General features: G+C 36.9%; 1 protein-coding gene and 1 pseudogene across 1 annotated transcript in view; one reads left to right on the top strand and one right to left on the bottom strand.

The window, feature by feature from the left end:
* Positions 1-16,507, bottom strand: part of CATSPERB (cation channel sperm associated auxiliary subunit beta) — a 95,686-nt gene that overhangs the window by 73,351 nt on the left and 5,828 nt on the right. The window contains exons 4-5 of the mRNA XM_032404640.1: positions 13,728-13,788; positions 3,241-3,336 (exon numbers count right to left, since the gene is read on the bottom strand). Of these exons, the coding sequence (XP_032260531.1) occupies positions 3,241-3,336; positions 13,728-13,788 (157 nt within the window). The remainder of the gene's footprint in view (positions 1-3,240; positions 3,337-13,727; positions 13,789-16,507) is intronic.
* LOC116632569 lies at positions 3,971-5,163 on the top strand (annotated as a pseudogene).

Consider the following 16,507-nt stretch of genomic DNA (forward strand, 5'->3'; position numbering starts at 1 on the left):
TCGGTATGGTCACTACTGCAGAAAAGCATGTGGGAAGGGAGACGCTACTTTGACCATCTTTGGAAAGTACAAGCGGTCACAGGACCTATCCCTAGAAATGGAATTGTGGGATCACAGGATATTTATAATTCAGAGAACTTCTGCTTGCTTCAAAAGCCCACGCCACACATTCACTTTTCCTCCCAATTCCGTGAGGGAAAAATCAATCAGAGGGGGACATATTCTACCCTTAAACTCGGCAATCTATTCTTGGATATGCGTGCAAAGGGTTGGAGCTGGATGAAGTTAAATTTTAATGATAAGAAAATGGGAGGATTTTTTTTCTTCTGAAAAAAATGAGGAAAGGGAGTACAAAAAGCAAGCCAGGGCAATTTGACAAAATACTGCTGTCTGAATTTCAAAAATAGTCAAAGGACTTTTAAAAAGAAATATATAATAATCAGTTCTTTAGCTATTTATATTTCTACAATGTAAATCTTCACCATCTCCCCCAAATCTGCTACAAAACCCTAAAACTTGATGTAATATATTTTTCACTTTGTGGAAAGCAAGAAATGGAGCTAAGTTTCCATCTGGGTTGACACAGTGTAACTTAGAACAGAAAGAGATACAATTTATAACCAAACTAATTCACTCTGAAATTCAAAGAAATTTGGGGTATGGCAGCTGACTCCCCAGGGTGTAGCATGTCTATGCAGGCAATTAATAACCAGATCTTAGAGGACAGGGAGATTGGACCTTGTATCCAGGGTATGATCGCATTGAATTGAAAACACCTTTTTAATTATGTACAAGCTCCTTCAAGTCAGATACTGTATTTTAAATGCTTTAGAATGAGGGAGTGATTAAAAGTCTGGACTATTACTGAGAAGCCAAGAAGGAGACAGAAAAGTGACCCATATGAAAGGGGACGAGTGCCTGTGATTAGGAAACGTTGTAGTGGAGTGGTCTAGGGCATGGATTGGAGATTAGGAAGTAGGGTGATATTTTTAAACATCTCTTTTGAGTTAGTAGTGAATAAAGAGTTCCTACTATAACCCTAACTTTAACCCTTAATTGCCACTTCTCAATGCTTTCTCCCCAATGTCTTCAGCATTTCAGGAAATGAGACCATCATCCACTTGATTGCTCAGTAAGAAATCTAGGATTCATCCTGATACCTCTGTCTCCTTCACCCCCAGTCCGCCAGGAAGCCCTACCAGCTCTACTTCCAAAACGTATTCTGAAGACTCTTACTCCTCACCATCTCCACCACTAATCCCCCAGCCCACATCCTCTGGACCACCTCCCGAGTGGACCAGGGCAACAACTGCTAACCAATCTCCCCTCCCCCCCATTCTTGCCATCCTTCTCCAAGGGTCCATTCTCTGCACAGCGTCCGAAATGATCCATTTAGGAAGCATAAATCTGAATTTGCCTCTCCTGCTTAAAACACTAGAACAGCTTTTCATTATAATTAAAATAAACCCCGCACTTCTTGCCATGCTCCCTGCCAGCTTCTCCACACTGATTCCAAGCCACTCTGTCATTTACTATGCTTCCACATCACTGGCCTCCTTGCAGTTGCTCAAACAGATGAATCTCATTTCTGCATCTGGAACCTTTAACAACAACTAACTTGAGAAGCTCTTTGCTACCACAGCACCTCCATTCATTCTAAATAAGTGTACACTAAAATTCTGATGCAGTATATAATATTCTGGGTACATTTCAATGTGTAAATGACTCACACTTCAAATTTTTTTTAAAAAAACTGAAATAATTATAAATTGTTATTTTAGTCCTTAAACGTAGCTAGCACAGAACTTCAAAATATCAGTCTCAAAAAGCTTGCAATTGCTATTGAATAAATGACTATTTTTTTAAAAATTTGGACACTATGACAAAACAAGAAAGCACAATATTTTGTCATTTTTGTTGCAGATATTTTAATTTTGGTTAAAGAAATAAAACAATATAGATATGACTGAAATTATCTCTGTCCCCTTCATGGCCCCATTCCCAAATCCTCCCCAAATGCAACCATTATCATGAAATTGCTGCATCTATTTCTAATCCACATTTTTCTATTTTTACTACAATATATATGTACCCATGAACAGTATATAGCATTGCTTTATGTGTTTTCTGAATTTTAAGAAAATGTTCTCCTATTGTATTCTGAAACTTGATTTTTCTTTCAATGCTTTGATTTCTGTTCCTGATAATATATGTGGGTCTATTTCCTTCGTTTTAACAGATACACTACAGGTATTTGTCTTTTCCCCTACTGATGGACATTTATGTTATTTTTCATTTCTCCTATTACAAATAATACTGCATTAAATAGATTGTCAGTTGTCTCCTGGCACACGTGCAACCTTTTCTCTAGGGCAGTTAATCCCCTGCACATCAGAATCACCTGTGGGGATTTTTTTTCCTTTTTAATTACAGATGCCCAGCTCCGCTTGTAGAGGTCTGATTTTAATTGGCACATGGTTGGGTGGAGACATTATTACTCTTCTTAAAGCTACCCAGGAAATTCTTTCCATAAAATGTAATATTTTTTATTTTTACTCTGCATTCTACATAGCACCAAATCAAAGTGGGAGTAAAAGAATAAAAGTAAAAAGGACCTGAAACTTATATTACATCATATGTTAACTAACTGGAATTTAAATAAAAACTTTTTTTTAAAAAAAGGAAGGTGAGGAAAGTAAAGATAAATACAAGGTCTGGGAATGAGGACTTTTAAAAAATTTTATATTATATTGCTACAGATGATCCAAAAATCAGACTATAAATCAGACAATTGGAAAAGAGAAGCCTAGACAATTATATCACTCAGTGTTCATAACCTTAAAACAACCAATTTTTCATGGAAAAAATGTAAATGTTCTAATAAAGAATGAGCAAGAATTTTTGCTGATGGTCATCATAAAGAAGACTGTAATGCGATGAAGAGTATCTTTTATAACATGTTTCTAGAAGATGCAAAAACTAACTTTATAAAGCCATTGTTTATCATGACCCCAATATGGGTATAGAAAAAGATATATTTTCATATTTCTGTAGCACTCTTTGCAGATCTCCATTAACAATTAACCACGTGTATTTAATTCTTTGTCATTCCTGGACGATAATGTTCATCTCACTCTCTCTCTCTTTAGGACTTAGCACAGAGTCTGGCATATAGTAGATTACAATGTTTGTTGAAAGAATATTATGGATTCCATTTTACTTTTATCTGTTGGCATTTACCTCGAACATTATCCAATAGTGTTCCTTCAGTAGTATAAATATTTAATCCATGTTGTAAAGTGATCCTTACTAACCATTCTTCTACAGCTGCAATATCTGAAAACAAAAGGCAAATCAGCCATTTTTTTGTATGCCAAGTTGGTGAAATTTAAGGCTATATAAACACGACCAACAACATTACTGTTCATTTCCCAATCAATTTGACTGCATTTATATTTAAGTTTCCCATGTTTTTTTCCTACAGACATTTTGATGGTAAAATAAATATAAGAATTATGAAGTGATCTTACTACCACAGCATAAATCCAGATAATATTTAATTAATTTATTTATGTATTTATTTTTGTAGGTAGCCTCCATGCCCAGTGTGGAGCCCAATGTGGGGCTTGAACTCATGACCCTGAGATCAAGACCTAAGCTGAGATCAAGAGTTGGACACTTAACCACCTGAGCCACCCAGGCACCCCTGGATAATATTTTAGATCATAATTTTTCTCCAAGACCTGTTGTGGCTTAAAAAGCAAGTGATGACACTTCATGTGCAATGGTATACTACTATTTTAAAGTAGACCATGATTAATTAAAATATATAATGTAACTCATAGGGCCAACGCTAAAAAAAAATTTAAGGTATAATTAATAAGCCAATAGTAGAGATAAAATGGAATAAAACATAATTAATATTAAGAGAAAGAAAGATAGTGAAAGAGATGGAATAGAAAATAGCCTGATGACAGGTTTCAATGCAACCATATCAACAATCACATTAAATGTAAGTGGTCTAAAAATACCAATTAAAAGATTTCCATATTAGATGTAAAAATCAAGATTGAACTATATGCTATCTAAAAGAAACCCACCTTAAATATTTAGAAAGGCATTGGTGGGTTAAAAGTAAAAGAATGGGTGGCGCCTGGAGAAGCCATGCGTGGTGAACTCAGCCTGGGAGCTCTTACGACATGGGCCAAGGCTGAGGCTGAAATCAGGGCACACTCATGAAAAACATGCCTGACCCAAATGCCTTGGCTGCACAGGCCTTCATGTATACCCAGGCATCTAGTTGAGTCTGTGCACCAATCCAGGGAGGATATGCCTCTTCCAGTGGTTCCAAAGCAGCTGGTACCTGGGTAGATCAAGTGCTATCTGTGTTTTTTGCTGTCACTATTTTCCATCAAGCAATTCCTGGACTTTGGGAAAGATAATGGTGTGAGAAAACATCATATAGGTTTCTATAAAAGGAGCTTCCCATGTGATGGCTAACCCAAGAAAAGAAGTCAATCTTCTGATATATGACTTAACTGGCCTTCAGTGGGATGGGTTCAAAGTTGGTATGTGCATAACTATCTTTGACTTTTAAAATATGAAGAGCCCTGAGGATCCACAGGTCTTGGATAACTCTCTGCAAGTTCTGACTGAAGTCAGAAATGGTGTGGTTCCTATGATGGTACATGGAGTGATCGAATATAAGGAAAAGCATGGATTTAATTCTTTATTAACAGTAACATCCAATTATTTTCTGGATTGGTTTTGTATCAATTGCATCTCTTTCCACTTGTGTATTAGCCAGCACACACTGCTGTTTGGTGGTAATACTAAGCCTGCTCATCCTGAACACACAGGAAATATGAATCCCACCTGCAATGTGGCTAATAGAGTGAAGGATGTATAGGAAGCAGCCAAGAAGCTGTGCAAAACAGGGCTAGCTGGTCGTTGGAAGAGTTCAAGAGCTGGGAGAGGAAGAATTCAATGGCAAAGCTCCAAACAAACCTTGTCAGGTAGTGGATGTGCCCTTACACCTGCTTCAGGTGCTGTGCAAGAACTCAGAAGTTCTAACAGAACTACCTGAAGAGTTGTAGGAAACAGGGATGTCTGGCTATGAAGACCCTAGGTGCTTTGGGTGAAGAAGACTTGCCCATTAGATAAGCGACCAAGGCGATGGTATCCCAGGCTGAAAAAGAGCACCATAGTACTCCAGTGCTTGGATGTTTATTTTGGCTCAGACCAGCTCGTTGTTCTCCATGGAGTCCCTCCTACAGCTATAGCTCCTCCATGAAACCAGTGACGGAGTCATTTTTCATCGGATCTTGCTGCCGTGTGATTAGTGCCCGACATCAAAGAACACAGAGCCCCCTTACAGCTCTTGTGACCTCACACCTCCCCCCTCGTTGTTACAGAGTTGAGTGTCCACAATCTTTACAGCACTGTGAACTTCTTCCCCATTGCTGACAGCGCAGATACCTCCCGTTGCTCTTTGTGGCCCCTGGCCATGCTTGTCTCAAACCTTATCAGTTAGTGCCAGCGGCATCTGGAAGTTAAAGACATCAGCTGAGTCTGCCTTGATAATTCGGTCCCAGGGTCCTCCCCTCCCTACAGCATCCCTCCTCTACTCTTGGATTTAAAGTTCTGCCTTCCTCCATCTGATTATATTCTCAGTGGGAGGCATCAGTACTTTTGTGTCAGATCTTATTTACTGATGCATCGGTTTTATTTCAAAATTCATTTGTGTGCTTCCACTCTGTGGACTAATGTGCTCCAAAGGTTGTTTTGGGAAAACAAGGCAAGAGGGTGAGAAAACACACGTCACGCAAACACTAATTCACAGACAGCTGTAGTGGGCTATATCAATCTCTGACAAAGATTTCAGATGAAGGTAGTATCAGGAATAAAGAGGGGCCAGTGCATATGATAAAGGGATCGATTCACTAAAAAGGTGTGACAACTCTAAACGTGTATGTGCTTAACAAGAGGTCCAAAATACAAAAGTCAAAGGCTGATAAAACTGAAAAGAGAAATTTAAAAATCCACAACTATAGTGGGATATTTCAACTCTCCTGTCAATAATTGACAAAAATCAGTAAAAATCATGAAAAGCTGAACACTATCAACCAACTGAGCTAACCAACATTTATAGAACGCTCCAGGTGAGAAGAGCAGAATAAATACTTTCTTCAGGTGCACATGGAAGATTCACCAAATAGGCCATAGGAAATATCTTAACAAATTATCATATGAAATAGGTTCTCAGAACACAGAATTAATCTAGAAAAAAATCGATAACAAAGATATCTGGAAAACCCCCAAGTATCTGGACATCTTACAACATCTAAATAACCACAGGTCAAAGAGAAAGTAGCATGGCGAATTAGAATATATTTTGAATTGAAAGAAAATGAAAACACAACCAAATCAAAATTTATGAGATGCAGATAAAGCAGTGCTAGAGAGAAATATATAGCAGTAAAATATTTATAGTGGATAAAAGAAATAAATAACCTATCTGAAGCCAGGGTTGAAAGAGAGTAACGGCCTTACACAGAGTCAAGTAGTAAATACTTTGGGCTTTATGGGCCGTATGGTCTCTGTCACAACACTTTTAACTCTGCCATCAGAGTACAAAAACAGCTACAGGAAACACAGAAATTAATGAACATGGCTGTGTTCCAATCAAACTTTGTTTACAAAAACAGGCTGCAGGCCAAAAGTGTAGTTTGCTGACCCCTAATCTAAAGGTTCCCAATTTAAGGAACTAGGAAAAAAGCAGTAAATTAAACCAAAAGTAAGTAGAACAATGAGAGTAAAGGTCAATGAAATAAAGGACAGGAAAACAATATTCACAATCAGTGAAATCAAAAGATACTTCTTTGAAAGGGTCTATAAAATTGATGAACTTTTCAGACTAATAAAGAAGAAAAAATGGTACCAATAAGTCATATATTAGAGATGAAATGGGGAACATCACTGCAGACTCCCTAAGGAAAATAAGAGACTATCACAAACAGCTCTTGTGTCATAAATTCAAGACTGTAAACGAAATGGAAAAGTTCCTTGAAGGATGCAAACTGCCAAAACACACTTAAGAAAAAAAATAGAAAACATGAGTATGCCCATATCTATTAAGGAAATGGATTTTGTGGTTAAAAGCTTTCTAACAAAGAAAACTCCAGGCCTAGATATTTTCACTGGCCTGGAGAATCCCACCAAACATTTAATGAAAAGATGGTACTATAAAATCTTTTCCATAACATAGGAGGGACTCTTCCTCATATTTATCTATTTATGTACTTGTCTATTTCTCTTTTGGGAAATCAGCTTTACGTTCAGGGTTACTTAGTTCTAAAAGCCTCTGTACTTACTTTTCCTTCTCACCAGGTTTACCCGCAAGTCAGGATTTCAAAAACCACAACAAACACGCAGCTCGGTGCGGGGCGGGGGTTGTTGATGGTTCCAGGCAGTGATCACCTGTATTTCATTTTGGCAATGACACCAGGACTCCCTTTCAAAGAAACTTCTGTGCAAAGTGCCGTATTTCCTAGAATGAGGCTCATTGTTTTTCAACCTTGAAATCACCCTCTTGAAAAGCAGACCCAGAAACCCCAGCTTTCAGAAGTTAGTCACAATATCACCATCATTCTAGCAATTATACATTAATAGCTCCCGAAATTACTTTATTTAACAGAGGGCCTCAAGACAAGGTGAAATTTGTCATAGCACTCTCGTCTGCCCCTGCTGACTGTTCTGGGTCTCTCCTCCATGGGAATTTTCACCCTTAAAGTTCTGGGGATGACCCCAGCTGCACTGAGTTGCCAAGCAGAGCCCATCTGGAGGGTGGAGGGGGGATTTGGACACAGGGCCCCTTGCTGGTCCCAGGGGTGCTGTCAGACCCAGCAACAATGAACTTGTTCATTATTCATAAACACTGTCCAATAAAGAGCATGAATCAAAACTAAAAAGCCAACCTTTCTGCCCAGATTCCTGGATGAAAATGATTTTTAAAAATCTGTATAATTTGGGGCACCTGGGTGGCAGAGGTGGTTGAGCGAGGGACTCTTGATTTTGGCTCAGGTCGTGATCTCAGGGTCGTGGGATTGCCAGAGGATGCGCTCTGCTCTCAGTGCAGAGTTTGCTTGGTACTCTTTCTCCCTCTGCCCACCCCCCCTTGCTCACACACACCGGAGCTCTCTCTCTCTCTCCCTCCCTCCCTCTAAAATAAGTAAAATCTTTTTTAAAAATCTGTATAATTTGAACCCAAAAGATGGCTATTAAAAATAAACCAAGAAATATCCAGAAACTGGTTTCTAGTGAAAGCTTGACTTCCAATACAATAAAATGATTTAGACATGTTCACAGCCCCTTATTTAAGCCTTCCTGAAACTCCTTAAGTAGGCAGCATTTTTTTTGATGTATTGTTCCATGATTCATTGTTTGCATATAACACCAAAGTGTGTTATTGTAATTGTAATACGTGCCCTCCTTAAAAGTAGACAGCATTTCAATTCAGAGACCAAAGTGAAAATACCTTTGAAAAGAAAAGCAATGTGGCTGGGAAACCTTGTGCATCTTGCCAAACATTCTCCACCCTGCTCACCCACCCTCCTGCACCCCCCGCTGCCCCATCATGAGCTTGGGCTTTCTGGGAAGGTCAGCGGTTTCCCAGTCAAAAACACTCTTGAAGTCATCAGGTATGGAGGGATGGAGACTCGGCATCTGGGCAGGTGTGTTCCTAGTTCCACACCTGGGGCTCAAGAGCCAAACAGCTTGATCCTACAGGGCATCGTGAAGACATTCCCCAGGGTGATGAAGATTCTAAAGCATCTGAGGCTCCATAAGAACTCCTGGATGTTATCACCTGTGCTGGGCTACCTCGACTCCTCCACAAAGCACTGTATGTCCTTTTTCAACTTAAAGTTGAGCATCACCCTGGCGTTCATCAGCAGGACCAAACAGCAGAGCAAATCATTTTATAACAATAGCATTATCGGATCCCAAAAGGAGATAAAGACCTTAGGAGAAAATTAAACTCCAGGCTGATAACCACAAGAACCTACTAGCCAAATGAGTCCAACAATATATAAAAAGGATAATACATCATAACCAAGAGTTGTTTATCATAGGATTGCAAGGCTAGCTCAAAATTCAAAAATGAATCAATGAAATCCACCATATCAACAGACTGAAGAGAAAAATCCTTATTTTCTCAACAGATGCAGAAAGAGAATTTAACAAACTTCAACACCAATTCATGATAAAAACTCAGCAAACTAGGAATAGAAGGGAACTTCCTGAATATGATAAAGGGCATCTATAAAACACCTACAGTAACATTATACATAATGATGAAAGATTGAATGTTTTCCCCCTAAATTTGGAAATAAGGCCAAGATGTCCTCTTACCATTCTTATTCAACATGGTACTGGGGTCCTACCACTACAAATAAGGCAAGAAAAAGAAATAAATGAATACATACTGGAAAGGAAGAAATGAAATTATCTCTATTTCTGGATGAGTGATTTTTCTATGTAGAAAAACCAAAGAATATACAAAAAGCTACTAGAACCAATAAGTGAATTTAACAAGGTTGCAAGACACACAATCAATCTACAAAAATCAATCCTATTTCTACATATTAGCAATGAACAGTTGGAAATTCAAATATTAATAATAACCACATACAATACACCAAAACATGAAATACTTAGGTATAAAATTGTTTTTTAATGTGTAAGATCTCTATGCTGAAAACCACAAAGCCCTGATGAAATAGTTCAAAGAAGATATAAATAAGTGGAGAGGTATACAATGTCCATGGATTGAAAAACTCATTAGTAAGATGTCAATTTCCTCTAAACTATAGATTTAACGCAATCCAAATTTAAAAACCACAGGATTTTTTATAGAACTAACAAGTTTATTCTAAAATTTATAGAGAAAGGCAAAAGAAGTATACTAACCAAAACAATTCTGAAAAAGAAGATCAGAGTTGAAGGATTAATATTACTTATTATAAGCTTATTATTTATAAAGGCTTAAGTAATCAAGACAACGTGGTATGGGTGAAAAGACAGAGAACCCAGAAATAGTAATACAATGGAGACAAAATAGTTTTTACAACAATAGTGCTGGAATAACTGGGTATCTATATTCCCCCCAAATAAACTTCAGTCCCTATAACATACAAAAATTAACTCAAATTGAGTCATAGACCTAAATACAAAACCTGGAACCATAATCTTCTTGAAGTAAATATAGGAGAACATCTTTGTGAACTTGAGTCAGCTATGATGCCAAAAGTGCAATCAAGAAAATAAAAAACTGATAAATTAGATTTCACCAAAATTAAAAACTCTGATCTGCAAGAGATATTAAGAGACGAAAAATACAAGCCACAGACTAGAAAAAAAATATTTATAGATCATATATCTGATGAGGGACTTATATCCAAAATACATAACAAACTTGCAAAAGATTAGCATAGGTAATTCAAATGGCAAATAAGCACAAAAAAATGTTCAATGATTAGGGAAATGCAAATTAAAATTCTTAAATGCCACTATACACCTATTAGAATGGCTAAAATTACACACACACCCTTATACAAAGTGCTGGCATGGATTCAGATAACCCAATGGTGAGAAGGCAGAATGATACAGCTACTTTGGAAAATAGTTTGACAATTTCCTATAAAGTTAAACTTACACTTACCATATAACACAGCGATCCTACTACTTGGTATTAGCCAAATACAACAAAAGTTTATGTTCACAAGAGAACCTGTATGCTTGTAGCAGCTTTACTTAAAATAGCTAAAAACTGGAAAAATCCAAATTGCCCTTCAATAAAATTAACTCTGGTACACCCATACAATGGAATACTATCCAGTAAGAAAATGGAAGAAATTACAACATAGATGACTCTCAGATGAATTATGCTAAGAAGCCAGATTCAAAAGGATACATTTTCCATGATTCCATGTATATGACTCTGGAATAGGCAAAATGATAGGAACAGAAAACAGATCCGTGGTGGTGGGGGCTTGGGCAATGGGGAGAGGTCTATTACAGGTGGGGTAATGTTGTTGGGTGTTGGAGCAGTTCTGTATCTTGATTGTACTGATTACTCAACTGTACATATTTGTGCAAACTTACAGAACTAGATGCTTTTCAAAAAAGGATACATTTTACTGAATGCAAATTATATCTTATTTACAAATGATAAAAAAGGACAAATTATGAAGTCTAAATCAAAGAGGAACTCTTTTTACTTTCAACAGTTGTATGCTGTTCAAATTTCAAACTGCCTTCAGCACTTTTTGGCTATTACTGCATCTCCCTATGGCTCCATGGGTCTCAGTTAAATCATTTGAAAATGGACATGATGGGGCATCTGGGTGGCACAGCTGGTTAAGTGACTGACTTGATCTCAGCTCAGGTTATGATCTCAGGGTCATGGGATTGAGCCCTGTGTCGGGCTCTGGGCTCAGCACGGAGTCTGCTTGGGACTCTCTCTCCCTCTCCCTCTGTCCCTCCCTCTCCCCTCAAATAAATAAATAAATGTTAAAAAAAAGAAAAGAAAATGGACATCATAATGGTACATAGCACATAGTGAGGGATAGATGAGTTAGTATAGGTAAAGTGTTTAGAGTAGTGATGAACCTGCTAGTTCTACTATCATGACAATTTTGTTACCTTTGTGGTTGATGTGTTCTCAACTACCCTTCCCAAGATGTCATGCTTACATGATACAACAATTCATGGCAGGGCAGTAGATAAGATATGGTTGAGGAAGAAAAAAAATGAATGAGCAAGTATGGTCTCCTTCCCCTGAATATATTTTTTCCTGATTTCTAGCATATTCCTAATTAGGCGCTGGCCTAATTCTTAGTCCTAATTCCTTCCTATAACCTGGTTGCATTTTATCTTTGGGCTCCATGACAAAAACAAATTTCTTCTTTTTTCTTCAGTGAAGCCAAGTTGGTTTCTGCTTTTTGCACCTATCATATTAAAATAATATGCCCTCCATCATTTTTAAAGTATGAAAATGTATTTCATGCCTCAAGATCTACTAGCTCAGTCCACTAGCTCAGTACTTATAACTTCTGGAACTCTACTTTCCTCCTTTTTCCATCTGGGTATTTACAGTAGCATATAAAGCTATTCTACCACATAACACTTAATAGTAGATTCCATAGTGAATAATATATTTCATATTACAGACTATTTTAAGGTAACCTATTGGCTCCTATTATATTATGAGCTCAAATATATTTCTTTTTATTCAGTCCAGGGAATTGTGTCAAGCGAGGCAGAGCTCATGTGGTGTCTTTCCATAAAATACTTAAGTTCTCAGGTCACCTTTGTTCCTGTCTGGGTGACCCTAGAATCACTGCATTCCTGAAATTAAAGTTTGTAAATAGAAAGAGCAAAAATAACAAGTGATCTTCACGTTTTCCATTCTCAAACTAATGTCAATCTTATGCCAAGGAGCTAGAACATTCCATCCTAATACTGATGAGAGTTAAGTTAGATTTAAAAAAAGATGAGTATAATTTTCAGGATGAATTCCTTGAAAAAAAAAAAGTTACCAAGTTTCCAACAGATTAATTTGGAAAAAATTAATATGAATATGGGATTAAAATGCTATCTAATTCATATCAGATGTTACAGCACTGGGGCTGCTTTTGCATTTTTGTCTTTGACACTTCCTTATGTGGAGACTTCTCTATCATTTCTTCCTTACTCTAACCTTACTCTAACTCTGAAGGACACACAATCCCATATGCCCTTTAATTACTCCTGTACCTAGAGGGGTTGGCCTGTTGGATTCCCATTGTCCTGGTCCCTCATCACCATTTGATTGATATACAAGTGTGTGCTAGATCAACAGTAGGCCAATTAAAGGTACTCTCCTGGGAATTTGGAATTGGGCTGGCCCCTAGGAAATGTATATTTAAAAAAATTGACTAGCAGTGAGGCAGCTTTAGAAAGCTAGTCTGCAGAGAGAGAAAAATAAATGTAGATTTACAGAAAACAGAAATGAGAAATAGGGTGAAAGTCTTGATGGTTGTCCATCTCTTAGTCCTAATTCCTTCCTATAAACTGGTTGCATTTTTATCTTTGGGCTCCATGACAAAAACAAATTTCTTCTTTTTTCTTCAGTGAAGCCAAGTTGGTTTCTGCTTTTTGCACCTATCATATTAAAATAATATGCCCTCCATCATTTTTAAAGTATGAAAATGTATTTCATGCCTCAAGATCTACTAGCTCAGTCCACTAGCTCAGTACTTATAACTCCTGGAACTTTACTTTCCTCCTTTTTCCATCTGGGTATTTACAGTAGCATATAAAACTATTCTACCACATAACACTTAATAGTAGATTCCATAGTGAATAATATATTTCATATTACAGACTATTTTAAGGTAACCTATTGGTACATGAATTTCTCCATACTACAATTTTTGAGTTCTTTCTAGAAAATGAGTTTACTTAAAGAACAATATAAATGTTATGTGTGTTAAACCAATCTAACTGTAATAGAATTGCCAGTTACATGTGAATTCTAGATGAATTATAATAATTTTTAGTATGTCCCAAATATGACATGAGACATTTATATGGAACAGCAAATAATTTTTTAATATAAGTGCTTTTTATTTGCTACATTTGGCAACCCAGACCCATGAGTAAAAGTTAAGTCAGATCATTCTTACCTGTATTTTTTGTAATGTTTTCTCTGGGAATATTGATCAACCAGTAAACTCGATCACTGAACTTGAATAAAGAAGACGTCAGAATACAGTGTTTGACAATGTCAATGGCAACACTTACTTTGCTATATCCCATCCTATCTTTAGTATATGTGCTGCCGAAGCGAGCACTCCCATCCTATCTTTAAAAATGGAAATTAAATAAAAACATCTAATGCATATACCCTTTACCCAGAAATTTCACTGTTTGGAATTTATCCTACATTATACTCACATATGTGTGAAATAAAATGTGCTCAAGAATATTTTTCATCATTGCTTGTAATAGTAGAAGACTGGAAATAACTAAAATGTTAATTGATTATGTAAAATGCTATATAGTGGCGTATCATGCAACCGTGCTCAGATAGCACAAAACTGAGGCATTACTGGCTTGATGTGCCAGAGAACAGAGCTTGGTGTGGACAGAGAATTGGGAATTTAAGGGGAAAATCTAACAGGCAAGGGAACTGCAAGAGTGGTGAGCTCAGAGCTAAATATAAATTTCCCCAAATCCTGGGGCAATGCAAGTGCTGAGGAGACCAATGAAGGCCATGTTAAAAAAAAAAATCAACCATGGAAGCTTAAAAAACTGAACAGAGATAACAGCTGCTGAAACCATAGATAAGACAGTTTACAGTTGTGTCAAGGCAAGAAAGAGCCTTTTACACCACAACCAACAACCCCCCCCCCCCCCCCCCGTTGCTACAGCTTATTATCTTAAATGTCCAGTTTCAACCAAAATGATATGACATGAAAAGAGAAATATGTAACTGATAAAAAAAAAAAAGTTAGATGATAAACTTGATAAACTGACCCAGAGTGAGTCCAGAGAGCAAATGAAGACTTCAAAGCAGCTATTATAAATATGTACACAGGCTTAAAGAAAATGTCCTAGTGAAAGAATGGACAGGGAATCCCAGCACATAAATGAAAAATATAACAATAAAACCAGATGAAAATAATGAGGCAAAAAGTATAATAACTGAAATAAAATATTTACTAGATGAGCAGATTGGTGATGGTAAAAGAATCAGTGAATTTAGAGATACAGCAGTTGAAATTATCCTATCTGAAAAAGGGGGGAAATGATTAAAGAAAAATGACCAGAGCCTTAGATATCTCCAGGACAATGTTGTATATTCTAAAATGTGCATAATTTGAGTCCCAGTAGGAAAAGAGATAGAGAAAGGAGAACATTTTTTAAGAGAAATAGTGGCTAAAGACCTTACAAATTTGATAAACTTATAATTCAAGAAGCCCAGAGAAACCCAATCAGGGTAAATACAAAGAGAAAATCTTAAAAGCATGTAGAGGAAAATGGTACATTACACGTGAGGGACAATAATACAATTAATAGTTGACTTCTCATTCAGAAACAATGGTGTCAGTTGACATATTCAAAATGCAGAATAACATATTCAAAATGTCAAAAGGAAGTGGGAGTCAACCAGAAATTCTGTATCTGACAAACGTATCATTCAAAAATCAAGGTGACCACTAAAAACCTATTAGAATTCATAAATGAGTTCAGCAAGGTTGTAGGATACAAGATCATTATATAAAAATTAAATGTATTTCTACACACTTGCAAAGAATAATCTGAAAATGAGATTAAGAAAGCCATTCCCTCTACAATAGAATAAAAAAGAGGGGCACCTGGGTGGCTCAATCAGTTAAGTGTCTGCCTTCAGCTCAGGTCATGAACCCAGGGTCCTGGAATCAAGCCCTGCATCGAGCTCCTTGCTCAGTGGGTAGCCCGCTTTTCCCTCTCACTCTCCCTGCTGCTGCCCCTGCTTGTGTTCTCTCTCTCTCCCTCTGTGTCAAATAAATAAATAAAATCTTAAAAAAAAATCAAAAAGAATAAAATATTAGGAACAAAATTAACAAAAGCAGTATAAAACTTATACTCTGAAAACTACAAAACATTGTTGAAAGAAATTAAAGAAAATCTAAATAAATAGAAAAACATCCTATATTCATGGATGGGGAGATAATATTATTAAAATGGCAATACCACCCAAACTGATCTATAGATTCAACACAATCTCTATCAGAATTCCAGCAGGCTTCTTTGTAAATATTGACAAGCTTATCCTAAAATTCATATGGGAGCCAGCAAATTCATATAGAGCCTAGCAAAAACAACCTTGAAAAGGAACAGCAAAGTTGGAGGACTCATGCTTCCTATTTCAAAACTTAGTACAAAACAACAGTATCAAGACAACACGGTACTGGCATAAGGATAGATGTATGGATCAATGCAATAGAATTGAGAATCCAGAAATAAACCCTCACCTTTACAGTCAATTGATTTTTCAACAAAGGTGCCGAAACAAGTCAGTAGGGAAAGAATAATAGTATTTTCAACAAATGGTGCTAAGACAGATGGATATCCACATAAAAACTATGCATATGGACCCCAACCTCACACCACACACAAAAATGAACTCGAAATGGATCAACAACCTAAATGTAAAAAGTAAAACTATGAACCTCTTAGGAGAAAACAGAGGGGCAAATCTCTGTGACCTTGGACTAGGCAATGGTTTCCTACATGACACCAAAGAACAAGGTCAACAACAATGAAATGGATAATTAGGCTTCATCAAAATAACTTTTGTGCATCAAAGGAGACTGCCTAAAAAGTAAAAAGACAACCCAGAAAATGGGAGAAAATATTTGCCAATCATGTGTCTGATAGGGGACTTGTATTGAGAATATAAAGACAAGAATAAGAAGAC

Source organism: Phoca vitulina, unplaced genomic scaffold (assembly GCF_004348235.1).
Source record: "Phoca vitulina isolate PV1807 unplaced genomic scaffold, GSC_HSeal_1.0 scaffold7, whole genome shotgun sequence".
NCBI lineage: Eukaryota > Metazoa > Chordata > Mammalia > Carnivora > Phocidae > Phoca > Phoca vitulina.